Source organism: Phragmites australis, chromosome 2 (assembly GCF_958298935.1).
Source record: "Phragmites australis chromosome 2, lpPhrAust1.1, whole genome shotgun sequence".
In the NCBI taxonomy this organism is placed as follows: Eukaryota; Viridiplantae; Streptophyta; class Magnoliopsida; order Poales; family Poaceae; genus Phragmites; species Phragmites australis.
The window spans coordinates 7,577,211-7,604,743 of record NC_084922.1 but is presented as its reverse complement, the minus strand read 5'-3'; the positions used below and the strand labels follow the sequence as shown (position 1 = coordinate 7,604,743).

At 43.5% G+C, this 27,533-nt stretch overlaps 2 protein-coding genes, 1 non-coding gene and 1 pseudogene across 3 annotated transcripts; 1 reads left to right on the top strand and 3 right to left on the bottom strand.

Annotated features, from left to right (window-relative positions):
• Positions 1 to 17,672: 17,672 nt before the first annotated feature.
• On the top strand, positions 17,673 to 19,701 carry LOC133897395 (uncharacterized protein At2g34160-like). Its single transcript, XM_062338126.1, has 5 exons — positions 17,673 to 17,983; positions 18,077 to 18,125; positions 19,043 to 19,105; positions 19,220 to 19,284; positions 19,421 to 19,701. Exons 1-5 carry the CDS (start codon positions 17,822 to 17,824, stop codon positions 19,514 to 19,516), a joined length of 435 nt encoding a protein of 144 aa, XP_062194110.1. The 5' UTR covers positions 17,673 to 17,821; the 3' UTR covers positions 19,517 to 19,701.
• A 2,894-nt stretch (positions 19,702 to 22,595) lies between these two features.
• On the bottom strand, positions 22,596 to 24,243 carry LOC133897389 (embryo-specific protein ATS3A-like). The gene is made up of 2 exons (XM_062338115.1): positions 23,498 to 24,243; positions 22,596 to 22,959 (listed from the first exon to the last, which is right to left on the bottom strand). The coding sequence occupies exon 1, from the start codon at positions 24,158 to 24,160 to the stop codon at positions 23,537 to 23,539; it is 624 nt and encodes a 207-aa protein (XP_062194099.1). The 5' UTR covers positions 24,161 to 24,243; the 3' UTR covers positions 22,596 to 22,959; positions 23,498 to 23,536.
• Positions 24,244 to 26,165: 1,922 nt separating this feature from the next.
• On the bottom strand, positions 26,166 to 26,237 carry TRNAP-AGG (transfer RNA proline (anticodon AGG)). Its single transcript has one exon. It is a non-coding gene; the product is annotated as a tRNA-Pro (tRNA).
• A 250-nt stretch (positions 26,238 to 26,487) lies between these two features.
• On the bottom strand, positions 26,488 to 27,421 carry LOC133909815 (peroxidase 25-like; annotated as a pseudogene).
• Between the last annotated feature and the right edge of the window lie 112 nt (positions 27,422 to 27,533).

The window sequence follows — 27,533 nt, the reverse complement described above, 5'->3', positions numbered from 1 at the left end:
GAACGGGAACCAGGGAAGGGCGACGTGGGGCTGCTAGCTAGCGAAATGGTACGTGAGGGAGTGTTGGCTGGTGGCTCTGGTCTGGGGTTGCCGCGGCGCAGGCGGTTTATATACAGCCCGGGCACTGACAGCTACAGGCTACAGCTCGATGGAGCACTGCGTGGCATAGTAGCTGCAACTTCGATGCGGTATGATGCACACTCTGTGCAGGGCGGGCGCTCATTAATCGATCATGTCTATTATATTTGGTTGGACTGAGATTTTTAGTTTTTATTGAAAAGTTGGTTTCTGTTGGATGGTTAATAGTTTTTTTTATTAATTTTTATAATAAATTTTTAGTTTCACAGCACGTTAAAAGCCAAAAAAATTCTTTTAATCAGTTTCTCAGCTTTTAGCTCATTTTCTCAGAAGACAATTTTTCAACTTCTCAATAACCTATTTGATTGGGCTTCTGGCTTCTGAGAAACAGAAACAGAAGCCAGAAAAACCCAACCAAACAGAGCCCTATGTATACGTCGCGCGGAACATGTCACATATGAACATGAAATTTTTATCAAAGTATACAGATGTATGGCTAATTTACGTTAGATAAGACAATCAATAGATAAATAAATAAATAAAATTATAAGATAGATAAATAAATAAATAAATGAGTAATAAGCGAAAGGAATAGCCAATCGAGCTAGACCCAGCATGAATTGTATTTCCTGTCACACGTCTGTAGTGCATGTGGCTGAGCGAGTATTTATTCGCACACTAGGTTGCATGCTGCCCATTCCCATCGACCGCGCGCGCGAATGTCCCGCACCGACGCGTCTCGATCAACTCGGCGTGCCACGCCTGGCGCCTGCATCCCCATCGACCGCGTTCCCGTGATAGCGCTAGCTCGCACGCAGGCACGAACGTACGCACGCACGTTTTCCTCGAGGAGCTAGCCGACGACGCGCGTGATCCATAAGTCGCGCGGATGTATATATCGATCAGGTTCTTGATTACTTCAGAGATCAGATGACAGGGTAACCTTTACACATGTGCTGTACTACAGGAGACTGCCTTTTCGTGTTTCTACATTGGACGCGATTTTCTGACTTTCGTATGCGAAATTATGATTTCGGGGCCATAGTTTGCATGCGCCATTCTCTGGGCTTATTGGATGCCCGGGCGGCATGTCTGCCTAGCGGTGTTGAAGGAAGCAGGACCGGCCGGGTGATGAGTCAGTACTATAAAACTAGATTTATATATGATTTATCACGGTTAGTTTGTAGGTTATATGGAAAGAATTAATTATCGTGGCTGATGAACCGGTAGTGATAAGGAGAATCATAGTCGGCTGATGGCTTGAACCGACAATGATGCTTAGCCACCACATCACTATCGACTTAAGTCACCGATCGGTAGCAATAGTTGAACATCACTGTCGGCTGGTGGGATAATCCGACAATAATATGTACAATATAAAATAGTGGTCCTCCCCTAAGTCTGAGCACAGTACCATCCCTGACGACCTTCGTCGCCCTCACAGACACATCACCGCTTCTGAGCCCTTACCGTCCAATTCCATTGCTCCGTGAGCTTCACAGTGTCATACCCAATCTTTTATGCAAGCTAGTTCGATCGTAGCCCGTCATCGGTTCAGTGCTCCGTCGGCCGCCACCGCAAGCTCACCCACATCGCTGACGGACTTTGGGTCGTTAGTCACTTCTGCCCGAGCCGAACGCACAGTGAGCTTCATCGTGGTCCAAGGAACCTCACTGCTCTATTTCCTTCCACTCTCTGCCTCTACAGCGCTCCACCACTGTCGGCCTAGCTTCGCAGCCTGCCATGATCGCCGTCAGTTGTGCTTGCTACCGTACATGCCACCGCCGACCCCCTCAAATGAGTTCGCCAAAGTGCTGTTTGCCGTCGGCAACCAGTCAAAGTCGAAAAATCCAGAAAATGCCAAAAGTAATATTAGTTGTATCGATAAATCGATTAAAATAATCTAAAAAATTTGTAGAAAAATATGAAACCAAATTTATTAGTTTTGTTTTGTCATGATCTACATGATAAACATACATACATACATGAAATGTCCACTAAAATACCTCTATTTCATAATATATTATAACTTATTAATCCATAATTAAATCTTGAAATATCTAAAATTGGTCCATCCAACTTTGTTAATATTATTTTGTCATGCTCTGTATAGGAAAAATATATTTCAAGCATGAAATATTTGTTTAGCACTAATTCTTTGCTAATCTTGATTAAGCCTTTTAAACTTGATTAATTTCTACAAAAATTAATAAAAATTATAAAATATAAAACTAATTTTTTTAGGTCTTCTCTATGTATACTTTATACAGTAAAAATACCTTTTGCCATGTTGAGTACTTCCCTTATGTGAGTTTCTTTGAACTACCTCATATAATTTTGGGTTTAAAAATATCAAGCATGTAATTTGGTTAATTAAGTGGGCAAATGAACTCAAATTCATGTGATTCTTCCGCTAGTGCATTCATAACCACATGCACTACATCTCTACCATATTCCATATTATTTGGATCATATCTCATGACATTTCATTCATTCTCGTTTCAATGCACTTTATCACTCTTTAAAGAACGACGTTGCGGAGTGTCATGAGGTTGATCCTAAGGGTAAATGTGTTGTTTAATTTTAATAAGTTATTGCTATATGTATATCATGCATGTAAGGGTTGAATAATAAAGAAAATGTTTAGGGATGACACCAACAAAAACTCACCAGATTCAAGTAATAAGGAGGAATACCACGTGTTTCTTCAAGGAAAAAGAAAAATTGTCAGAGTGAAGAATGTCATTGACGAGGAAGACTATAATTAATTCGATGCGCTAGCTCCTTTCGAAGAGGACGTCGACCTAGGTCCCATGGAAGACACCGATAAACGTCCATATGTACACCGTGATCATAATGAAGGGCGAATTGTTAAGATAAAGTAGCTAAATTGTATTACTTACTATGTATAAATTTGTTTTAGATGCAATTATACATCACTTATGTTATGAAAGCTTCAATTTATAGTTTATGGTGGAAGATATTTTTATTATTGAGCATAATGTTTTTTTGATGAATTAGCAATATCACAAGCACTATTGCTATGTATTACTATTTTTATTTTTAATGAATTAGCAATAGCTCTAGCATATTGCTATTTGCATATTACATGATTTACATTAGCTATAGTTATGAGCGTATTTATTTTCAATTTTTAATAATTTAAAATATTTAGTGATGAAATTAAGATATATAGCAAGTCTAATGTGGAAATTTAGGTATGAACATATTTATTTTAATTTTTTATTGAATTAGAAAATTGAATAAATTTTTTGCATTAAAATTTTAGGTCAACGGAATGTTAATAAATATAGATAGTACAAACTAATTTGAAAATACTTGAGTAGCGCAGCGGTTTAATTGTTCAGTCTTATTTGGGGCAGGTCATGGGTTCAAGTCTCGGTGGGTGAGCGCGTGTAGCTAAAATAATTTTTTTGCACGCCACACCTGTAGTGAAAGGGGTTTCACTGTTGGTGAATATATTTGATCACCACCAGTTGTCCTATTGAGCCGGTAGTGAAGATCCCCTTTCACTGTCGATCTTTATCTTGAGCCGACAATGAAAGTCCTCCCCTATAAAAGCGCTCGACGCATGCGCCCTCTGACACTTAGAAAATTTTTCCCCTTCCCTGCATGTACCCTCCACCGAATCACCTCCCGATGCCGAGGAGCTAGCGTTGCCGTGACCTGCGCTGTCATCCACTGTTGCCGTCGCCGAGGACCACCACCATGACGCTGAGGAGCTCGCCACTTCCTCTCCAACACCGAGGAGCCCGTGCTACCATGCACCCTCGTCCACCACAGTCGTCGCTGAGGACCACCACCCCGATGCCGAGGAGATCGCCGCCTCCACCCTGATGAGCACCTCGACGCCAAGGAGCACGTGCTGCCGTGCCATGTGCCCTCGTCAACCGCCGTCGTCGCCATGGACAACCACCCTGACATAGAAGTAGTCCTCCCTGCTCTCCCTCCGTCTCCTTCTCCCATTCAATTCCTAGGGTTTTAGCTCAAGTTCATACTGATTCATAGTCGACTACTTGTGTGTTCAAATGATAAGAATAAATGCTTGTGTGCTGGTCCTTTGTGTGTTCAAACGATAAGAACAAATATGTTGTCTCGATCTTTTTTTGTGTTCAAACGATAAGAACAGATATGTTGTCTCAGTCCTTTTGCGTGTTCAAATGATAAGAATAGATACTGCTTATGGTCCTTTTGTGTGTTCAAATGATAAGAACATATGTTGTTTGTAGTCCTTTTGTGTGTTCAAATGATAAGAACAAATATGTTGTCTTGTTCCTTTTGTGTGTTCAAATGATAAGAACAGATGTTATCTCGATCCTCATGCATCAACGGGATGCCATTGTGAGCGAACAGAAATGACAAACAACGTCTCCTAATGTTGTGTGATCTAGCTCTGGTGGTCGTCGGAGTAGTTGTGCGTCCACGGGAGTTCTGAGAGCTGACCATATCACTTATCCTAGAGACCTCATCACAGTACGGACACCATGTGAACTACATATTGGTGCTAGAAATATTACGTCAAGGTGGCTTCCAGTGCAGCTTATCCTGCGACTCCCATGAACATTTTCATGGACATCCGATACCGGAGGACTACACCATGATCGAAGTAGATGAGATAATTGACCTGTACCGTCATGTTAGGTGGACTACCCCGCAGAGGAGGGGGTGAACACTATAGGAAACACATATTCATCATGTGGGAGCAGGCCTACATAGTGTTTCTACTAGGGACAGATATAGAGAACCTTTACTCTCCACAATACCCTGAGCCATCTCCTAGAAGAAGTCCACCTCCCCAACCATCGCCTCGAAGAAGAAGTGCATCTATTATCAGTGCATCTGGTCCGGAGGATCCTATTGTGGCCTTCAACCAGTTTTTGGAGTTGGTACCGTCGGATGACTCTTCGATAGAATAGCCTTCCAACGATTATGCAAAGGAGAAGCAAGAAGCAGTGGCCCGTAAGGGTGCCTAGGAGGAGGAGGAGGCTAAGAGGATGGCCCGTCAGCTGTGCGTTGCGAAGGAGCAAGAAGCAATGTCTCGTAAACTTACTCAGGAGGAGGACGAGAGACTGGCTCATCAGTGTGCTCTGTATGAGCACGAGAGGGTGGCCTATCAATGCGTTACGGAGGAGGTCGAAGGCTCAAACCGTAGTGATGTTCAGGCGTCCAACTTCGACGTCTTTGACACACCGGTGAGCCTGGAGCATAGGCAACACTGCGGTCGATCAGGCGTGGCCGGGTCCTCCGCTTGACCACCATCGGCCCCCGGTGTTTCTGGATGTACACACGCCATCAGCTGTCCGTGTAGAGACACGATCCTCATCGCGGGAGAGGTAGAGGGATACTGGATTGGATCAACTCGACTGAATTTTTAGGGGTGACATGTGAGAACTATTATGTATATATGTATGTTTGTCGATGCGTAGCACCTTCATTGTATGACATAAATTACTATGTATTAATGAATGTGCCTTTATTATTAATTTACATTAAATATATCTCATTGTATGCGTGTATTGAGAAGGAGAGAGACGGAGAAATTGAGGAGTGGGAGAGGGAGGAGAGGGGAGGGAGGTTAGAGAGGCAACACACTATCGGTTGTGGGAGGTGAAGGACCAACGGTTGAGTGGTACTGATAGCTAAGACAAATGGAGGCTACATGGTGAAGATGGGTTAGCGCGAGGGTCCAACAGTGGGATCGAGTCCCGATCGATCCCTAGTTAATCAAACCATGCATTATTCCTATGTAACGAGCAAACTGAGTGCTACTGCCGACGCAGTTTTAGTTCGATCGATTACCTTTGCTGACGCCTGCATGCTGCAAACTAGGTTGCAACTAGCTTAGGCTAGGTAAGCTACAACCACCACCCCAGAACAAGTATATACAGACGGATTTTAAATCATATCGCAGATGATTATAAGTTTCGTCTCTGCAAAAGTGTCTGTGATATCGACTTTGTTATAAACTATTTCAGAACCGTCCGCAATATATTTACATATGGATGAATTTTTAAGATAACCGTCTGTGCGTAGTGAAAGTCACAAATGAGTTTTGTTTGAATTTGTCTGTGTTAATTATCATTGATGGATTAAAAAAAAGCGTCTATGTCTCCCTTTCCCTTATAGGCAAATTTATTTTCTGGCTCAGCGAGGAAGCAAATTTGCTTATAAAGGCAAAAGAGTCACACATATACACATTTTATGATTCTCATATTAAACATATTCACATATTATTCAGAACATTGATCACACATTATTTATGATATTGATCATATATTATTCAGAACACAAAACATAGGCATTTACATATATATCACAATTGTTAAGAACATCACAAATGATGAAATGATTGATATCATGATGATGCTATCTTTTAAAAAGACGAAAAGTGATAGACAAACTTAGGTCGATCGACACTGTTTTCAAAAAGATGTGATAATAAATATCATCTTAGCTTCCTGCGTTTCAGCACAATGTCAGCACAAGCATCATCTTCGATTAGAAGTCAGTAATCCGGATCTAACTGCACCTTGACAGCCTTGCACATCAACTAGAATCAGATTGCATTGCTACCAACCGCCAGTCATGTTTCAGCAAGAAATGAGCATTCAAGCCTGTTTTGCAGTTGATGAAAATGTATCCATTCTGACGAACAACAATGGAGAAATTTTCTTCCGGTAGAATAGAATGGAGAACGTGATTGACGGTGTACACAAGGTTGACGGAGGGGGCCTTCACAGCAGCGAAGAAGACAAAGTTCACTGGGCCCAAGTCGACGCCAAGCATCCGCGCCGTTGAAGTCATAATAGGGACAACCTCATCCTGCCACCCCCGCCGAGATCTCGCTTCTACGACGCTTATGGCTAGTGAGGACGCAGAACACTCCTCTGTTCCCAGTGTAGTGGAACATTTGAATATGATGAATGAGGAAGAAGAACACTGTTCATCGCTTTATATTAAGGTAGACAAGAGATTGTGTATATGCGAAGCCAAAATAGTATGGAGAGACAAGCGATTTGTGTGTGTTGGAAGCCAAAAGAGTCAGGAGGGACATGCAGTCAAATTTGAAAAAGTTTGCTGGTCTTTAAATACAGACAGGTGTTTATAAAATATATTTGTACCTACTGAATAAACATAGGTGAATCTTACATGAAACTGTCTGTGATAATATCACAGATATATTTTTCTAAAAACCATATGTGTATGTATGTTAGAAATAGACAGATTTATAAAAATTGTCTACGAGTTTATTCACACCTAGATAGCCTATTTTGTTACAGATATATCTGTCTTAGCAATCGTTTAAAAATATGTTAGGATTTCTAAGAAATCATCGGTAACTTCAACGATTATGCGGTAGAGATGCACTTGTCGGTCCGTCTGCAGTGACATTCCAAGTCACGCGGCAGGGAAGCTGCCTACCCAGTTAGTTAATCTGTGTGCCAACAGCCAAGCAAACTGCAGTTGAAGTGGTCTGACGCATCATCTCGATCTTTACTCAACAGAAATCTATTCATGCACGTACAAGCTGGAGTAGTTTGTATGGACTATGAACATAAATGAATAGTCCCAAGCCAGTCGTGACTTCGCTGTCGTCGTACTGCACGAGAGTAAGCGCGCGGTCCCAGCCATGGATCTAGCTTGCTGCATCCAAGGATCGGAGCTCGCTCGATCGCACGGTGGACTACTTGCATGAGCGGATAAGAGCGCGTCCGTCCCAGATCCACGTCGAATCTCGTCATCGACCTCAGGTATATCATGGATATTCGATTGCCAAGAGAAAAATCATCATATCATGGAGTTGCAAGTGGATATGGTCGTCCATGCATGTCCACATACCACACATGCAGGCACATGTATGCATGTGTACCGGTGCAAGTACGCGTCAGCAGATGCTGGCTCTCAAGTCTCAACTCTCACTGATGCATTATTTAACTATTTATCATTCTTATCGTATGACAATTTCATCTCTCATTAACATATAGAGTCATCTAAATCACTGGATATAGATCAGATGGCAAATTTGTTGTCACTCACACTATAGAAATGGTAAAAAATTAAATATCCATATAAGTGGTTGGAAGTTGGAGCGCACGATAGATAAGCAGACCAAGGTCTCTTGATAGCTACATAAGATTCACTACTACTATACATATTGAGTTATCCATGCTTATATCACTGTTAGTTCAATAATAATTGGCCCATAAGCTCATTGTGTACATAAAAAATTGAGTTAGGTAGAATCGGCAGGGACAATGATTATCACTATCGATTTTTAGCTGGAACCGGCAGTGATATATCACTGCTAATTTATAATACGAATCGATAATGATACTAGTTCAAAAAATACATGCTTTTAATAATCAGCAGTGATAATGGTTATCACTGCCGGTTGTAGCTTAAAAACCATATAAATTCCTATGCTCATCGGCTCAGCTTCTCTCAATCATCTTTAAATTTCAATCGATCCCCTCCACTGCGGCTGTGATGGACCCGCCACCTTCTTCTCCCGCTCCGGCCACTACACCACCGCCACCTTCTTCTCCCGCTCCGGCCACTACACCACCGCCTCCACCACCACCTTCTCCAGTCACGCCACTCACACCCGTGCTATCGTCTGACGACGATGTGGAGGCACCACCAGAGAGCTCGAACAAGGCGCGGCCCTCAGACTCAGGTGGATCGACAGGGTCCCTCTCTGAGGACGGTGACGTTTGGGAGTATTTCCTCGACAAGTTGAATGCGAAGAGGGCTCGGAGCTCGCATGATGATTATGAGGAGGAGGAGGCTGGCGACAACAACGATGAGGACGGTGGCGACGACGGCAATGACAAGGACGACGACGGCAACAACTACTTCTTTGTCATTGTGGTCGATCATAGATGCGCGCTAGGGTTTAGGGTTTTTCCGTGCGCAGCCGTGTCATTTGTTGTTTGTGTACAATGATCGAATTATTAGTGATTTAATTATATATTAGTCCGATATAAACCAGTAATATATATAGGGCCACACTATTTAATGCGTCAGCCTATCCAACCTTGTTGAATCAGACCGCAATCGAAAAAATACCTTTTACAAAATCAGAAATCACACATTATAAAACACGCAAATTGAAAATAGTAAACTCCTAATACAAAATAGGAAATCACACATTATAAAATAGGAAAACTGACGATAGCAAGATATCTATGAAAAAAGGAAAACACTCATTCTTCAGTGTAATAGTTAAGTGGGTGCCCCATCGGGCAAGCCTCACGCTACCACATGTCAACCAGTGGGTGAATACCCTCAAGACCGCGAGCTTACCTTGCGATAAGGACAAGACTTCGTCGACCAGCCCGCTGATGGCAGACAAAACCCTACGACCAGCCTCGCAGGGCAGGTACTCACCTAACCGGTTAAATCACATTTAATATCATCCACTTAAGTGTTTTCCTTTCCTAGGCACTCACTTTCGGTGAGCGAGGTCGTAGGTAAGCGTGCTATGCAGTGACCCGTCACGTAGCATTTAACGCTACAAGATGTCCTCGTAGACGTGCATGACGGCATCCGGTGGATGGAACAGGGGTTGCAGGACGACGAGAGCAGGACAAGCGTAGCTACCCCTGTCATGATGAGCTTGGAGTAGTTGGCTTCATCAGGTGTAGGTCCGTCACAGAGTTTGGCACAGTCTATTTGTATGTACTCCTTTTCTCCTGTTATATAAAGAGGAAGGACTCGTCTTGTAAGGATATTCGGTAACAAGTTTATCTAATCTATCAGAAAATACTCAGGATGTAGGGTTATTATTTAACGGGAGGCCTGAATCTGAATAAATCCCTTTCTTCTTGTGTCCCTTCGATTCAACTGAAAAAAAATAAAAAATCAACGTGTCCATCGACATGTATACCCCGAATTCATATATATATATATATATATATATATATATATATATATATATATATAAACTAATCTGTACTCCCGGGAGTATATACTCGCTACTATGATATACCACATAAATGAATTGGATATACTTCTTTATCACTATGAGTATACTTATATACTCGTTCTAAGATACTTCAATGTGAATTACATTAAAAAAATTGAAAAGAAGTTCATTACTTTTAATAGATTTTAATAATACCTTCATATTTGTACATAAAATGTAATATACTTAAAAAAAATATATACAAACCACATAAAAAAATATACATACCACTTAAATTATCTTATATACTCACATACTTCATGTATGTATCATTTATCACATGAGATACTTCTTATGTTATAAGATACATTTATGAGAGTACATATTCCCGAAAGTATTAAATATGTTATATATATGTGTGTGTGTGTGAGCTAGCTGCTTGTGGCATATATGGACAGCGTTGGTTACCTGCACTCTGGATGCATTGATGTGTGTGTGTGTGTGAGTGTGAGCTAGCTGCTTGTGGCATATATGGACAGCGTTGGTTGGCTGCACTCTGGACGCATCAATGCATCATCACGTGGAATGTGGATGGATGGATCGGTGTGGAAATCCAATATCAACGCGGCCAAGAGGGCGCGTATTATATTCCTTCCTCCTTATATTTTATTTTTGCAACATGCAACTAATGCACGTATAAGCTATAATGACTTCAACTAGGATGTAATCATGAGTCGAACATGACCTATACATGTATGTTACGTCATCTCCAGCGAGTGCGGTTTCCACCGCTATATATGTAGCGCTACAGTCCCGCTATAGTGATGGATGCCACCCCAATCACCCTGCAAAGCGCTACAGGTGCGTTTCCAACGCTACAGCCCTTCTAATACTATTTTATAGAGGTTAAGGTAGCTGCTAGAGATAAAATAATAGATTCTAATGTAATATTGTTAGGTTATATTATAGTAGTATTATAGGAGATGATTTTTTAAAATATCTGTTAAAGATAACCTCAAAGTATACATGTCAAGCAATTCGTACGCATAAAAATATAATCCCGATCCGGGGCAACTAGAGCAATGCATTTTTTGTATATGCGAGTTGATTTCTTATTCAATTGAAGTGCTAAACAGCTAGATTAGGTGAAGCAGAAATTAGATGTACGCAAAGGTTTCCGTTTCAACTTAAGCATATATATTAATATTGCATGTTGCCGTACAGTTAAGCTTACCGAAATTTGGTGTGTATATCCTCTATGATTGTTACACCCCCCGCAGTTTGACAACTTGACATGAAACCAAACGAGTTAGCATTATAGGGCAAGCTAGCTGTGTATGAAGTATCAACATGCATACATGTATGCCTGAAAACTAGCGGATGCGTTTGAAAATGCTAAATCGGGACAGAGCGGTCGTCCGGCTGAGCTAGCCTTAGAATTTTGCCATACTGCATATACGCGGTCTGATCAGGAGTGGCACAAGCTAAACAATGCTACAAAACATTGATGGGGTTCTGGCTGCTTACCTGGGAGCATACAGGCTAACAAATTTCGCCTTCAAACCTGCCACCGGAACTAGAGGAGGAATTTTATTGCTCTGTGTGGGCATAGTGGGGCGGTGGAAGGGCGGGCTAATTAGTAAGTTAATATGTTATAAGTATTTCATCGAATATCTTGTGTTTATAAACAAAAATAAAATCCTAAGCTTTAAATCTCTTAACTACAAGCTGTCCAATAGATCAACAAGCAAATACTTGCGGCAATTAACTCACTACACCATCAATCCATTTGATCTAACATCAACATGTCAAAGAACACATCATGCCTCATATGTCAACCATCCATAGACTATGAATTTGATCAAATGACACCAATAGCAAGCAAGATGATGAACAATCAACACATATGACAAAGATAATACCAAAGCAAGAGTAGACGTCAAGATTTACGTGAAAACCTCTTGTGGGAAAAAACCATGGGCGACAGGGAGCAATTAAACCACTATGAAGATAAAGTACAAGATGTGGGAGCCAACAAAAGACGGGAGGCTCCAAATCCCCTACAAATCTCACTCTTAGTGGTTGGATTTGGTGGATCTAACACTCTCCTCACTTGTCCCTAACCCTAGCTTTCTCTCACACAAGAACTCTCTCTTTCCAAATGAGCTCATCCTCACACACGAGAATACCCCTTCGAGTTTTGTTCTAGAGTTCGCAGGTTCCAGTGGTCTGACCGTCATATTCCCAGTTAGATCGTCGTAGGCATTTTGGCTTTGCGCTCTGATGGTCTGACCGCCCATAGACTCTGATCTGACTGCTGGCAGCTAGAACGACCGAGTGAAAGAAAGGAGCTTGACAATACACAATTCTCCTCCTCAACGATAATTGAACCATAGAGCCAACACATCAAGCTTCTTGATGCCAAATGTACAAACTTCAAATGCTTCATCTTCAAGTGACCAATTAACATGTAACAACCTCATCACCTCCAAAGCTCCACATGGAGCTAACTTGGGCAAGCACAAACGCCAGCCAAGTCCAAGCAATGCTCAAACTTGGCATTTAGGACCACCTTGGTTAACATATCAGCCGGGTTATCTTCTGTGCCAATTTTCTCAACATACAAAATTTCTTTTTCACATGAAAACGAATAAAGAAATTACGCACGTCAATATGCTTGGTTCTCTCATGAAACTTTTCATCTTTTGCAAGGTGAATCGCACTTTGATTATGACAGAAGACAACACGATCAACTTGCTCAGTGCCCAAATCACCAAGAAAACTATGCAACTAAATAGCCTCCTTCACTGCCTCAGCCAAAGACATTAACTTAGCTTATGTAGTGGATATTGTAACCGTATGCTGCAAAGTTGCCCTCTAGCTAACACAAGACCTGTCACAATGAATATCCAAACCCAACAATAGAGTAGAAATGGGCTTCGCCTGCGACATGTGAATGCAATGCAGAACCTTCTCAATATATTGACTTTGTGAAAGCCAAAGTCTGCCCTAAGACCTGTCACAATGAATATCCATACCCAACAATCTCCTAGCTGCTCCCATATCCTTTATCTCAAACTCACTCTTGAACATGACCTTTATTTTCTCAATAGCAGAACGACTCTTTCTTGCAATAAGGATATCATCATAAAGAAATATATACACCCTTGAGCTATCTACAAGTACCTCCTAAAACACACAAGCATCATATGAACTTCTTTCAAATCTATGGCTACTAACATAAGAGTCGAAAAGATGGTACCATTGCCTTGGAGACTACTTCAAGCCATACAATGACTTCTTTAGCAAACAAACGTGATTTCCTTTGCCTTCAACCACAAATTCATCTGGTTGCGCCATAAAGATCTCCTCCTCAAGCTCACCATGAAGAAATGATGTCTTCACATCCATTTGCTCTAATTCCAAATCAAATAGAGCAACCAAAGCTAACAAAGCCTGAATTGAAGTATGCTTCACAACTAGAGAGGATATCTCATAATAATCAATTCCCTTCTTTTGATCGAAGCCCTTCATCACCAATCTTGCCTTGTACCTTGGAACACCAACTTCTTGAGAGGCATCTTTAAGTTTAAATACCCATTTACAACCAACAATAGTACGTCATTTGGGCGGCAACACTAAGTCCCAAGTGCAATTCTTATGCAATGATTTCATCTCCTCAGTCATAGCCTGGACCCAACTAGCTGCTTGAGGACTGTGAACTGCCTCTTTACATGTGCTAGGCTCATCATGCTCAATATTCTCAGCAACTGTCAAAGCGAAAGTAGTTGAACCTTTGCCTCTCACAAATGGTGTGACCCACTCTCCATAGTATTGTGGTGGTCTTCTTAATCGTTGAATGCGATGAGCAATAGAAGAGTCTGGAGCCTCTATTGCTCCACCTGAAAACTGTATTCTCTGACCGATTATGAGCTAAATCTAACTCATGATATGCCTTATCAGTGTAATTCTGAACACCATCTACAGATTCTGACAATAATGGCTGCTCCTGCTGTTGACTGTCAATTGCAGTAGACTCGGTCAGTGGAGTCTCCACCTCAAATGTTACCCTCTGTGCTATCTGCTCGGCCCCTGAACCACCACCTGTAGAAGCTCCACCTGAAGTGGAAGCCTATCCCAACTATCGACAAACTGAAGTAACAATTGTCATCTCATGAAAGGTCACATCTCTGCTGACGATCACCTTAGAGGGTCTTGAATCTTTACACCACAAATGATACCCCTTAACTCTATCACCATAACTAAGGAATACACACTTCAATGCTCGAGGTTCCAACTTATTCTGGCGAATGTGAGAATACGTCGGACAACCAAATACGAAGGTGATCATAGTGAGGTGGCTCGCTAACACTACGTAAGAAACCAGCAAAGGAGACACCACATTAGTGACGACTGCTCAACATGCTCACTAATATCATGTAAGTGATGGGTCCAATAAGAACGCGTCACTAATGACCACTCATTAGTGACGGGTTATAACATGACCCCTCACTGATGATAATAGTGACAGGTCAAGTTATGACCCCTTACTAATAACTAAGTCATCAGTGACAGATCGTCCTAGACTAATCATTAATGACGGGTTGTCCTAGGCCAGTCATTAATGACGGATCATAACTTGACCCATCACTAATAATCTACTCGTTAGTGACGAATCATCCTATGCCAGTTATTAGTGACGGGTCAACTTGTAACCATCACTAATGACCAACTTCAGTCACTAATGACGGTATTCGCAAATATTTTTTATTTTTATTTTATTTTTCTCTTATTTTTTTCACCTCAGCAATACCATAATAGGAGCCATTGTACATTTCTGCTCAAATTTGATGTAAGGTGTGGCGACTATGGACACAAGTGCGTGTTTCGAAAATGGTGTAGAAACTTTCAGGGGGCGAGAATTCAATCTTCCAAGCCGTTTTTGGCCTCGAAAAATTTTCTAAACCTGACGATGTTGGGGAGAAAACGGATGTAATTTTTTTAAGATGTCCGTAGAGTCAAAAAAATGTCAAAATTAGAGTCCGTATGCAAAAGTTATACCCGTTTTACCGAATGCAATTCGAGTCACCTATCAAATTATAACTCTCGACGAAATTTGGCAAAATTAGTCATTAGTAACGGGTCATGTTTATGACGTGTCACTAATGATCTTCGGCAAAGAAGGTTAAAAGGATAAAATATCTAGTTTCTATCACAACTATTTGATAGCAGAGGTGGTAAGGTAGCTACACGCGCGAGTAGAAGGTCATGTGTTCTATTCTCATGGAACACAAACTTGAAAATAATATGAAAAAAAAATATGGCTTGTGAGGCATATATGATGAGTCTGCGTTGGGATGGCTCGGGTAAAAAGAATATTTTTGTGATTTTTTATGTCAAAAAATACGAAAAATATTCATCAGTCATTATTGACAGGTCATAATCTTGACCCGTCACTAATGACAAAATATTAATTACGAGTTACGATTATAACCTATCACTAACACCGGTTATCACCTGTCACTAATGACTTTTTTCACGTACTATAAGTGACTTTTAAATTCCTCACAAATCTCATTCTTAAGTGGTTGGATTGACTCTCTTCACTTCTTTCTGACTCTAGTTTTCTCTCATACAAGAACTCTCTCTTTTCAAATAAGCTCATCGTCATACAAGAGAATACCCCTTCAAGTTTTATTCTAGAGTTCGCAAGTTACAGTTATCTGACCAGCATATTCCTAATCAGACCATTAGAGATATTTCGACTCTGCGCTCCAACAGTTTGACTGCCTATAAACTTCGGGCGACCGAGTGAAAGAAAGAAGCTGGGCAATATCACACTCTGGGGCAACTTCATAGACCTGAAAGACATTCATATACGATGCTACTCCGTCACGGCAACAGTGACGATTAAGGAGTGCTCCTCCACATTCACTATTTCCGCGGTCTACGGCCCATCACGCACGCGACAACCAAAAGCATACTTCTCTCCGCCCAAAACCGCATATTGAAGCCTCCGAATGGGCAAAAGTGGTTAATTCTTGGCGATTTCAACCTCATCTCTATCGTGCGCGACATAAGAATAATCGGAACCTAAACCTCGCTCTAATGCGTCGATTTCGAGCGGCCCTCAATTACTATGAGCTAAGCGAGATTCACCTGCAGAACATAAATCATTCGGCTCGACAACATGGACTGGGACTTGGCTTTTGATCATCATGAAAGAAGTTGGCAGACAGCGAGTGTTCGATCTTCAGCTTGGGCGCACGATATATTTATGGTTCAGACACTTTAATTTGGGGCATGTGAAATGGTGCAATTATACTAGCTAATGCATGGCTGCATACTTACATGCATGTACTCAAGTTAAGGAGCTTCAATTAGCAAGAAGCGGCCACATGCACACTGATCCACGTCCAGAAAATGGAAAGTGCATGCGATTAATTATAATAAGCCTGCTTCCCTCATCAGAAACGTGCCACGCGCGGCGCATGATGCGCAGGCGAGGGCGAGGCAACCACCAATACGACGGACAGAAATGCCACGTCCGCCCGCGTGCCGAGCTTCCTGGTGACCTGGTCAGTTCTGGCCGGCCGGCTCCACGCCTCCACCGCGACCGCCCGTGATGATGAACAATAATACCGCGGCTCCGGGCGAAAGTCGAAAATAAACCGCCTGCGCCTGAGCCGTGCGCCCGCGTGTGTGAACTTGGTGCCGGGACGCGCCGGCATGTGTAAACTTCGTGCCGCGACGCGCCGTGCTGATGCGATCTGAGGCGATGCTAGCTAGGCCCCGTTTTTTCCCCGGAATTATGTAGTGTGGATTATAGATTTTATAAATAAATAGTCAAATTTTGAAGGTAAATTTTACAAATATATGATTGAATTATGACACAATCTATAATCTATTCAAAGTGAGCTTTTAAACAGAGCCCTAGCTTTTTCGTGAGAGAGAGGAAAGCTCTAGCTTCTTCGCACGAGAGAGGAAGAGGCGATGCGATCTACTTAGTAGCTAGCTATATGGTGTGATTGGTTATCTATATTGGAAGATCTTGGTTATATATATATATATATATATATATATATATATATATATATATATATATAATCTAATAAAAAGGTATATTTGGTTGTCTGTATTTACTATTTTATTTTAGTGCGGTGAATATAAATATATGTTTTTAGCCTAGTTCAAGAGTTAAACTCGATTCAAGCTTCACTTCGTAACTTAGTCCGACACATGCAGACTACTGCATCCAATCATATATACACGTTCACTTATCAGTATCACCAAATCACTTGCATCTACTTACGGACTAACTGATCAATATAACAAAATCACCTCTGCTCATATAGCCTTAAATTCAGTTTTAAAAAAACTTGGCTCGATCTATCCAGACTAGTGTAATCAACGTAATACTATTATTTTTTAATAATATAATTTCATTCAGCCTTGTTCCCTCGTAGCGCAGATACTGTCAAGGGGAGACTCCATGCGAGTAACAATCACAGACGTAGCATCACAACAGGCAAGTCGTCGGGACGTGGCCGCGTGTGTTTGGGCCTGGGCTGCTCGACTGGCAGCGTGGGTATCGGTGGGCCGAGACGCGATGTCCGTCCCGTGCCCCGTGGGGTTTGTCAAGCCAGTGTTGGGCCAGGCCTCGCCTCCCCGTCCGCTCCTGCCTCAGCCGCAACGCCGAGCCGCGAGACGAGTCAGAAGGGAGCGGCTCTGCCCCACGGAAGAGGAACCCAACCTTGCCAGCCATCCCTTACCTCCATCGATCCAGCCGGGGCGGCACGGCACGAGCCAGCGGTAATGGCGGTGGAGGAGATCACCGAGGGCGTGAAGGAACTCACCGTCGTGGGAGATGCGGCGGCTTCAGGCGCTGGCGGCGAGGGGCAGAGGAGGGGCGGCGGCAACCGCATCCAGGTGTCCAACACCAAGAAGCCCCTCTTCTTCTACGTCAACCTCGCCAAGGTACGGCTGCCCCCTTGCCATACCCGCGTTCTTCCATTATCCTGCCGCGCCGCGGTTTTCTGACGCGCTGCTTGCTTGGTTGGGTCGTTGCAGAGGTATATGCAGCAGCACGGCGAGGTCGAGCTCTCCGCGCTCGGAATGGGTGCGTCTTCCCTCACACCCCTTCATCCTCGTTTTCTGAAGATAAAAGGGAGATCTCCCCTAGTTCCATTGATACAAAACCAGCAATCCTTCATCCTTCTTTGTGATTTTGATTTGGCGATACAGTGCTTTTGATATCGTCGCTTGATATCCCTATGAAGATAGATGTAAGGTTTAGATTCTTTTTAGAGTGAGATGAATGCCTCTTGTACGCGATTTTGATCTATTATGTAACGGGACATGATATAATGTCCAAGATCTGGAATGCGCCGCGCAGTTGTGTACTTTTTTAACTGTTGAATCGCTGTGATGTTTTGGTTATTTTTAAACCCTAACGTTTCTCGTATGGCACTTGCCTTGTAAGCAGCACTTTTGTATTGTGTCAAGAGATATGCTACTCTGTTGCACATCTTGAATTCAGTTCCACGACTTAACCAGATTTATCGGGCAGATGATATATGATGTTTTCTTAACCAGATTTATCGGTCAAGTGATATATGATGTTGTTTTTACATGCCCTGTCATATTCTAGTGTAACCGCATACATATGCATTTCCATATTAGGGGTTTGGTTGAGGAGAATTACTTTGGGGATTTTAGAATTTAGCTCTAAGGATTTGATTTTGATTTGAAATCTCCCGTATCCAAAGTGGCCACAAGAGGTGCAGGAAAAAAAAAACACAATCATCTGTCAGAAAACCCTGCCAGTGTTTGTGTGATGACATTTGCTTGCATTTCGAAAAGAGGAACTAATATTTGGCTGCGTCTTGGACTGACTGTTCATGCTATTAGTCAGTGTGTTTTGATGTTTTTTATATACACAAAATAAACCAGAGCTCATTGTCATCTTTATGTGGTTTATCTGTACTAGCGTAATGTTTCAGGCAATGCTAACCAAGTTGATCAATTTGTTTCCAGCCATTGCAACAGTTGTGACCGTGGCAGAGATTCTGAAGAACAATGGGTTTGCTGCTGAAAAGAGTAAGAGCTTGGGCTATCCTTGTTTTAGATCATCAATCAACCTGCTGATGTGTTCGTTCACATGATTTATTGTTCTGGGCTCTGAACCTTGCCTTTGCGTCTTGACCTCTATAGAGATTAGGACATCTACTGTGGAAATAAACGATGAATGGAGAGGGCGTCCGTCCCAAAAGGCCAAGGTCATAATATTAAATCCTTATTCTAGTGCCAGTGTGAACTATTTGTTGTCTTTGTCAGCATGATCATTCTATCTGTAACTGTGTATAGTTCTTCTTTTTCTGAGATTTTAAACTGATTTGACCTTTACTCCCCCAGATTGAGATAACGTTAGGAAAGAGTGACAAATTTGATGAGTTGATGGCCGCTGCTGCGGAAGAGCGGGAAGTGGAAGATGATGAAGAGCAGGCTTAAAGACAGTACTAGCGACAAGCGACTGTTGTTGTGCGCTGATAGTGTTTGCTTAATGCTGCATGCATGAGAGCTGGCATGCGTTCTTGTTTAACTATATTTCCATTGCAGTGCTTGTGGACTCAATTGACTGATGGATGTTGATGTTTCTTCGCATTTTGGACATCTATTTCATTTGTTTCTTTGGATACGTATGTGTTGCTAGTTGATATTCTCCTTTAAAACTCTGGTGCTGCTTTGTTAACAGAAGCCTGGTGCTTGTCTTGTGCGGATACATTTTTATTTTAAATTTATAGTTCTAAGCATAATGCTTTCCTGAACTAGCATATGCAAAGGCTCTGCGCAAATGATAAGATGTGTATATGTCGGGACAAGTTGGCTTAGGCTCTCGAGCAATGCTAAACCCTCTTTCCCTTCCTTTCCCCTTCACGACTCGCGCCTCTCGTCAGGGTAGCAAAGCTATCAATGTTACCTACCTGTATGGTTGATTGGTGACTTGCAGGGACCCTGAAATGTAACCTGGCTCAACAAGAACGTCCTTCCTCCAGGGATGACCATGATAGGCTGGCTCCCATCGCTGCAAGCCGCTTGCCATGTCGCCAAGAATGCCTTTCAGCAGAGGAGACAAAGGGGAATCAGAAAGAAGCAATGCAATGCAGCAGAAGCAAGCAGGTATCTAGATTCAGAACTCATAGGGTTGTGCTGCTACCTGTGCATCATCCGTTTTGCCATCCCCAGCCGCATGGAAGTTGAAGACGTTGTGAGTGTATCTGTTGCTGCCCTTCTGCTTATCGAATGACCAATACAAGCAGCAGGACGAAGGTATGTTTTACTGCAGTCGTCTTCTAGGTGAAGATTTATGAGGAAGAATTAAACATGGTTGATTAGAATGTATTTTTTTGAAAAGGAGAGATTTATTAACTCTCGTCGCTACATCAACCTGATACATCGCACAAAAGTTTACTCTTGATCTCTTCGTAACTATAATGCACTCAGTTGTGATAGAATGTATGAACAAAGCCACATAAAACCTCGAGCTGATGAACAATGGCAGACTGACACTTACCATGATTTAGAGTGCTAATTTGACGCACAAACTTACTTTGACCTCATGCAAGGCGAGTTTTTTTTTTTTTTTTTTGACGGAAACTGAAGGGAAGATTAAGAGGATGACGTGAACACAAGTGTGAATCACCTTTGGTGTCAACTGTGTGATCAGATGCCAAATCTTCATCCTAGTAAAGCATTGAAAATTCTTAAGCTGCTGGTTGGCCAAGTTAAATTCTGCCAGTGTCTTCTGCCTGCCACACAAGGCTCCTATGCTTGGGCATTTACAAAAATCAAATGCACCATGCACGAGCATTCCCAAAACGGAGGATCGTATCTCCCATGATTAGGCATTTCCCAAAACAAAGTTGTGCCCTTTTTCGAATGGACTGAAGAATCCGGTTTTAGCGATGGATTGGAGTGGATTTTTATATGACTCCATCACTTATCTTTTGGATATGAAAGGTAAGATGCACCTATTGGCTATTTCCCTTCCCCACAAATCAGTAACGTTTCAGCCATTGGATCTCATCTCTCAGAGTTGGCTATTCCTAAACGAGTAATGAAGGAAATGACGAACATAGCTTGTCTAGTGTCTTATCAAGTCATTGAGCCAACCTAACCACAAGTTGCGGTTATGTGCATATATGCACTAAAAGCAATTTACCAAGCGCATCACTGCATCCGATACAATAATGCGAAAGTGATACCAAGCCAAACCCATGGAAATTAAATATCCTTTTAGCAAAGAAACACACATGGCATTACTTTATTTTATTGCATTGGAAAATACTATTTATCCTTCTAGGAATTAGGCCTAACCCAATTAATTGGGTGTGCAGGTGTGTTGGCAGCCAACACTTGTGTCTATCTCTTAATATGGAGAAGCCTTATTATTCTCCCTAAAACGGAGGTATATAATTCTTCGTATGCATTCTTATCTTTTTATTGCTCCCACTTTCCTTGGCTCCATGCCACCTCATCTAAGCAGGTTAAGTAGGGATGTAAGTTTTGTAGTTTCTAGGTTATTAGGTGGATCCAAAACTAAAAAAAATGAACTAAAAGATTTATCTCCATCTAATTAAGTTAAAAAAAATGAACTAAATAATAACTCAGATTTACCTATTATGTACCCACTTACATCCCTAGATTTAACCTTCTATTGTAGCATATTGGCTATCAGTTTGTATACCAAGAGTGAGTCACAATAGAGTAATAGACTTGTTTTTAATACCCTGTCCTGGTTGGCGTATGCATATACCTTTGCCAAACTTTGCCACAATTATCACGACTAAGAGCATGTTTGGTTCACCATACTTTGTCAAACTTTGCCACACTTTGTTAAATAGTTGTTTGTTTCGCTGCTGCAACTGTGGCATGCCATAGTTTGCCAAACATTAGGACCACATGTCATAAGCTTATTCTTTTGCCAAACTTCACCTAAGGTGTGGCCATCAATTTATTGGCCACACCGTGGGCAATATTTGGCAAGAAGTTGTGGCATTCTTTAAGAGTAAACCAAACATACCCTAATATTTTGGTAGTAAAAAGGTGTAGCCCTCCATGTCTGCCTAAAAAATACGTGGCAAAATGTTGCCCAGTATACGTGCCAAAAGAGAGGCCATCATCGTAGAACAAAACATCTTGGTTCCAAACTGGCTTTTACTATCGTTTTTGAAATTAATAGTACACAACGGGCAGTGATAATATCTAGGGTGTTGATTGTTATGACTGTCGGTTGTTGTTCACTGACAATATTGGTATTTTTAGGAAAAAAATGAAAAAATCTAGGGCGTTGCTTGACCACCCGCACCAGCTCCGCTACTACTCGCTCGCTTGCACCCACTACTGCTCAAGCTCGCCGAAGCCCCTCGCTCGTTGGCACCGACTACTACGAGCTCGAGAGCAGTCGAAGAAGGGTGACAATGGCGAGGCGCCTCACCACCCACAACCTGGATCTGGAGGACCTTACCGAGCTCAAGCCACCCTCCCCGAAGCACCGCACGCGACCTCCACCACATGCAACACCTAACCGGACTGCAACGATAGTGAGGTACCTCACCACCCCACAGCATGGATCCGAAGGACCTTGCCGAGCTCGAGCCACCCTCCCCAAAGCACCGCTACCTTCACTGCCTGCAGCACCCAACCGGACCATTGTGCCACCTGCCTCGATCTACGTCGCTGACAGCAGCATAGGTGCAGCATCCTCCTCCTTTCGCAATGGTGAGCCGCCACATGGCTTTGCCTCTACATCCCACACGTGAGGTGACGTGGCCTCACCTGACACGACGAGTCGCTGCCCTTGCGCTACCTTCTCACCTGCACCCGCACGTGCGGACTTCGATCTGATCCGCCGCTGCATCAGCTCCCTCTGGCTACCGCCGCTGCTTGGCCCCCTACACGCGAAGAGAGAGAGAGAGAGAGAGAGAGAGATAGAGAGAGGAAGAGCTAAGATTGAGAGAGAAGATCTGAGTGCGTGACATAGAAAAAATCATTCAACCCGAGAGCGGAGCGGACGCGAGGGTGAGCCAAAATCGCAATGAATAGAAATTTTAGGTTGGATCTAAGTTCACTACCGGTTCATATTAACAACTGACAATGATACAATACGAACCGGCATTGATAAATTTTTATCAATGTCGGTTGTCTTTTAAAATTGACAGTGATATTGTTTTTCTTATGGACTGGTAGTAATAATCTTATCACTATCGGGTTTTTTTTATCCAGCAACAATGGATCATATATAAGTCTTATTATGCAGTAATGTAGACCGATAAGATCGGTTTTATTGCAGAAAATTTCGATCAGGATTGTTACAAGCATAATGTAGCATGCATAGCATATATCCACCCGTAAAAGAAAAATACTCTGAAATGATTTGTCGTAACCACCGTGCTCGACGAATCATCACATCGATCACGGCAGCAGCAGTACCTTGACCAGTGGTGCTCTGCTCCATCCAACCATGTGCGGTTACAGTGCTTGGGCCGCAGCATCAGAAGAGGCGTCGGCGTCGGCCTTTGCAGCGGCGGCGCGGTGCGGGCAGCGGTTGAATCCGTACCAGACGCCGTTGGGGAGCGGGTCACCGTAGCGGTAGGTGGACGGCGTGCTGGACGTGGGCTCGTACACCCTGACCCACTCGGGCGTCCATCCGACGCGTCCGGTACGGCGGAGGTAGAGGTAGCAGACGCCGTAGCCGCAGGGACCGCTCACCTTGAACGTGTCCGTGGCGCACGACTCGAAGCCGTACTCCGGCGTCAGACGCGCCGCGTACACCTCGTCGCGGTAGGCGTCCCCGAACGCGAGGCTGACCGCGTCCGAGCTTCGCCTTGGGGACGAGCAGCTCGTCTTGATCTGCACCGTGTACGTGCACGAGCGCCGGGCGAGACCGCGGTCCTCTCCTGCTGCTTCCAGCGGTGCCGCCATGGCGGCGGCGTCGGTGGCCGTGCGCGCGAGAGGGCGTGGAAGCGGCTGGGGCTGGGACAGCTGTGACGCGGCGGGGAGGAGGAGTTGCAGGCAGGAGACGACGGCGAGGGCGAGCAGGGCGAGGCGCTGCGGTGGCCGGTGACGGAGCGGTTGTACGGCGCTGGAGGCCATGGCTGGATCGAGGTGGGGCTGTTGACTGGTGCGAGCTGATGAGGCTGGACCGCTGGAGTGGCCAAGTAGAGAGGTGGTGGTCGGTTGGGGAGAACCTTTACGGTACACTATGATACTAGATGATGGAGAGTATCATTGTTGTGATCCAACCGTTTATTTTAGTAGGTATTATTGTAATTATCTTGATACCCTTAGGGGTAATTACGTCATTGACTGACCAGACTTCGGACTTTCGCCACCCATCATCGACCGACCGACGGAGGGTGGAAACCCTAATAAATGAAATGAACAGAATAAGTGAAAGCTTATCCGAAGAATAAACTAACATTTTGATCTTTCCTAATTAAACATATAATTTACAAGTTTATTATAGTTTTTTTGCCAATCCTACCCTTATGATACCCATGATACTCTTTAATGATACCTATGATACTGATGGGCGATAGAGTATCATTGGACCAATCTAAGCCACCGGATGAAGAAAATGGACGGTATACACTCATTTATGTGTACTGTAAAAGTCCTCTGGTTGGGCGCTTGCGTCTTTGGTTTCGCGGCAGCTCCAGCTTTACATATCTCCGATCATACTTGTTTATTTTTGTTTCTTTTTCGATTTCACTTCTCATTTTTATTATCTTTATTTTCTCTTATCTATAATATTTTTTCTTCGAAAGATTCGTAAAGGTAAAAAAGAGAAGCTCATTCTGAAGGTAATGAACTTGAGAATCTCTTCGTGATAAGTACTGTAAAGTTATACCCTTAGAGCGCTAAAGGAAACAAAACCCGTTTTGAAAAGAATTTGGTTCCTAACATGAATTACTTGGAGATAATCTTATTTACTTTTTAGAGCTACGTAGAGATCGGCACATGACATGAGGGATAATTTTATTCAGGTTCTGTGTCACCTGATCTGATATGGCACAGGACATAACGACAGGAGTAGGATGGTAATTGTGACCATTTACCCGTGTACTCTGTAGGTAAATACCTCAATAGAAACATTTTTTTTATCTACAGGTATATTCGTTGGCAAGAATCTCTGCTCGACGAGCAAACGAGCACGTGTATGGTAAGGCTTACATGTGCCCATATCACCCGTGTGCTCGATGATAGCTGGGCTTAGGGGTGGACCCAGTTAAAAAATGAGCAGGGGCATAATAGGGGTAGTCCTTTGCAATTTAATAAAAAATATTAAATCCACTAAAATCCACAGAAAAACGAGAAATTGAGCCTAACCGACTACCTCCCTCCCACTCGATCACAAACACGGACATCTTCCCACCTCCCTCCCCTCGACCTCAAGTGTGCCTCCTCAAATCTACTCACCATTGCCACTCACCGACTGCCTCTGATAGCCTCCACTGCCCGTCTAGCGACTTCAACTACCTACATCGTCCACAAACACCTGCTCGCCCACTTGTCCAGTGACTCAAGCTATCCACCCCGCTCGCCCCTTAAGCGACGCCATCCAATCGTCCGGCTCCAGCGACTTCAGCAGTCCACGCTTGGTCGCCCACCCGTTGAGTCGTCTCCCTCTGTATCAACCAATGTCTCTCTCCGGAGTGTTGGCGGGCACACAGGTATGTTCACAGGAGACTGTGCCCATAGCTATTAGCGAGCATACCCGCGGACAAAAAAATCCAATAGACATAGGTATAGGAGTTCTATTCATACCTACTACACCTGATTCCCATCCCTAAATAGGAGTGACGATTTATTCAAGTTTCGTATCATCTGATCTGATCTACCGAGACTGAAAACTTATTAGAAGGGTCTAGATGACAGTGAGCCCACCCGTCACTGTCAACTCCAGCAAAGGCATAGTTATGCCCGGCCTTGTCAAACGTAGAAGTGGCTCCCCATGATCCACGAGTTTCAGCGTCATTTTCTTCGTCATGCAGCATGGACCTGGGTAGTACAAGACGATGACCTTCGGTGTCCACGAGACTCCCGTGGGAGAGAAACGGTTTGAGAAAACAGAACAAAAAAAAAGGATACAAAAATAGGGGCATTCCGAGAATTGAACTCGGGACCTCTCGCACCCTAAGCGAGAATCATACCACTAGACCAAATGCCCTTTGCTGATGGCTGTCAGGTTAAGGCTATGTAGAGTCGTAGAGATTAGAGTTAGTAGAATTGCCTGATGTCTACAATTTCTAAGGCTTTTTCTCCTACTACCACCAGCATAATGCTGTCTTCTTCATCACCACGCAGTACGATTGAATGGATGGTTCATGGTAGCACAAGCGCAAAAGGCTTTTGTATAACCAATTGTATATCAGCCTGCACCACATAGCACATACTGCATCTTTGCTGATAGGCACATGATGATTGGACGACGCCTGCAAGACTTGACGTACAGAAAAGAAAGTGACAAGCAACCAACAACGCATCTCATTCCAAATTATACCAGCACTATCGCGCTGGTAGAAACAGCTCAATTTCCACTGAATCCGAAAAAAATCCCTGCGTTCCGAATTGAGCGTCAGTTGATTCTTGAGCACCTCTTCCTTGTCTCGCCCTGGCCGCTGGTCTTCACCCCGATGCTGCTCATCTTGACCATGGCCTTGGGGAACTCGTAGCCGAACCGGAGCCCGAACAGGCCCCGGATGTTGCCCGCGTACTTCTGCACGACGGCCTGCGTCGCGGCGTCGCTCCACAGCGTTGCCGTCGCGGGCGTTCTCGAAGAAGCTCACGTCGAACGCGCCCGGACTGCCTTTGTCGAGTGCCACCCGCCTGGAGGGGTCGCCGTTGGGCGGGCACAGCGCCCGGACCTGCGGCAGGAACGCCTGGCTGATCGCCGGATCCGCGTTGCCCGTCGCCGTGAAGTGGAACAGGAGGTAGCTGAAGAACTGGCAGTCCGCCTGCCGGAAGGTGTGAGCACCTACAGATCACACAGCTTGATGTCGTCAGTCATTTTAGCATCGGTCGTTGCTAAAGTGCGAGCTGTGTAGGGCAAGAACAGAGGAAGATTTTACCGACTAATGTTACAAGATCACGGTCTGTCAGGCCTTGATCTGAAAACTTCTGCCTCTGAACAGATACAGGATCAGCAGGAGATGGTGTGAGCATGGGAACAGTCACAGTACAGCCCTGCTAGTACAACTCGTGAAGAACATGGGAGATAGCTGCCGGAAAGGTTTGTCACAACTCATGAGTGGGCTTCCAGCTAGACAACAAATAATCCACAATGAATTGTTGCACGTGGATCCTGAATTCAGTAAGGAAAGGAAGCAATGGGCTAAGACAAATGGCATAAAGTGAAGGTTATAATCAGATAAGTAAACCAACATTTTCATTTGCCATCTTCATCAACACCGCTAATGAATGAAATCAGTTTAGCTCCGCTACTTGTCGAATCGTATGGCCACAA

What these genes read in the sequence shown, in the direction of transcription:
- LOC133897395 (XM_062338126.1), top strand. Translation starts at nt 17,822, where the DNA reads ATGGCGGTGGAGGAGATCACCGAGGGCGTGAAGGAACTCACCGTCGTG. An exon ending in GCTCTCCGCGCTCGGAATGG is followed by an intron (nt 18,126 to 19,042) that starts GTGCGTCTTCCC and finishes ATTTGTTTCCAG; the next exon opens with CCATTGCAACAGTTGTGACC. An exon ending in GTCCGTCCCAAAAGGCCAAG is followed by an intron (nt 19,285 to 19,420) that starts GTCATAATATTA and finishes TTACTCCCCCAG; the next exon opens with ATTGAGATAACGTTAGGAAA.
- LOC133897389 (XM_062338115.1), bottom strand. Translation starts at nt 24,160, where the DNA reads ATGGCCTCCAGCGCCGTACAACCGCTCCGTCACCGGCCACCGCAGCGC.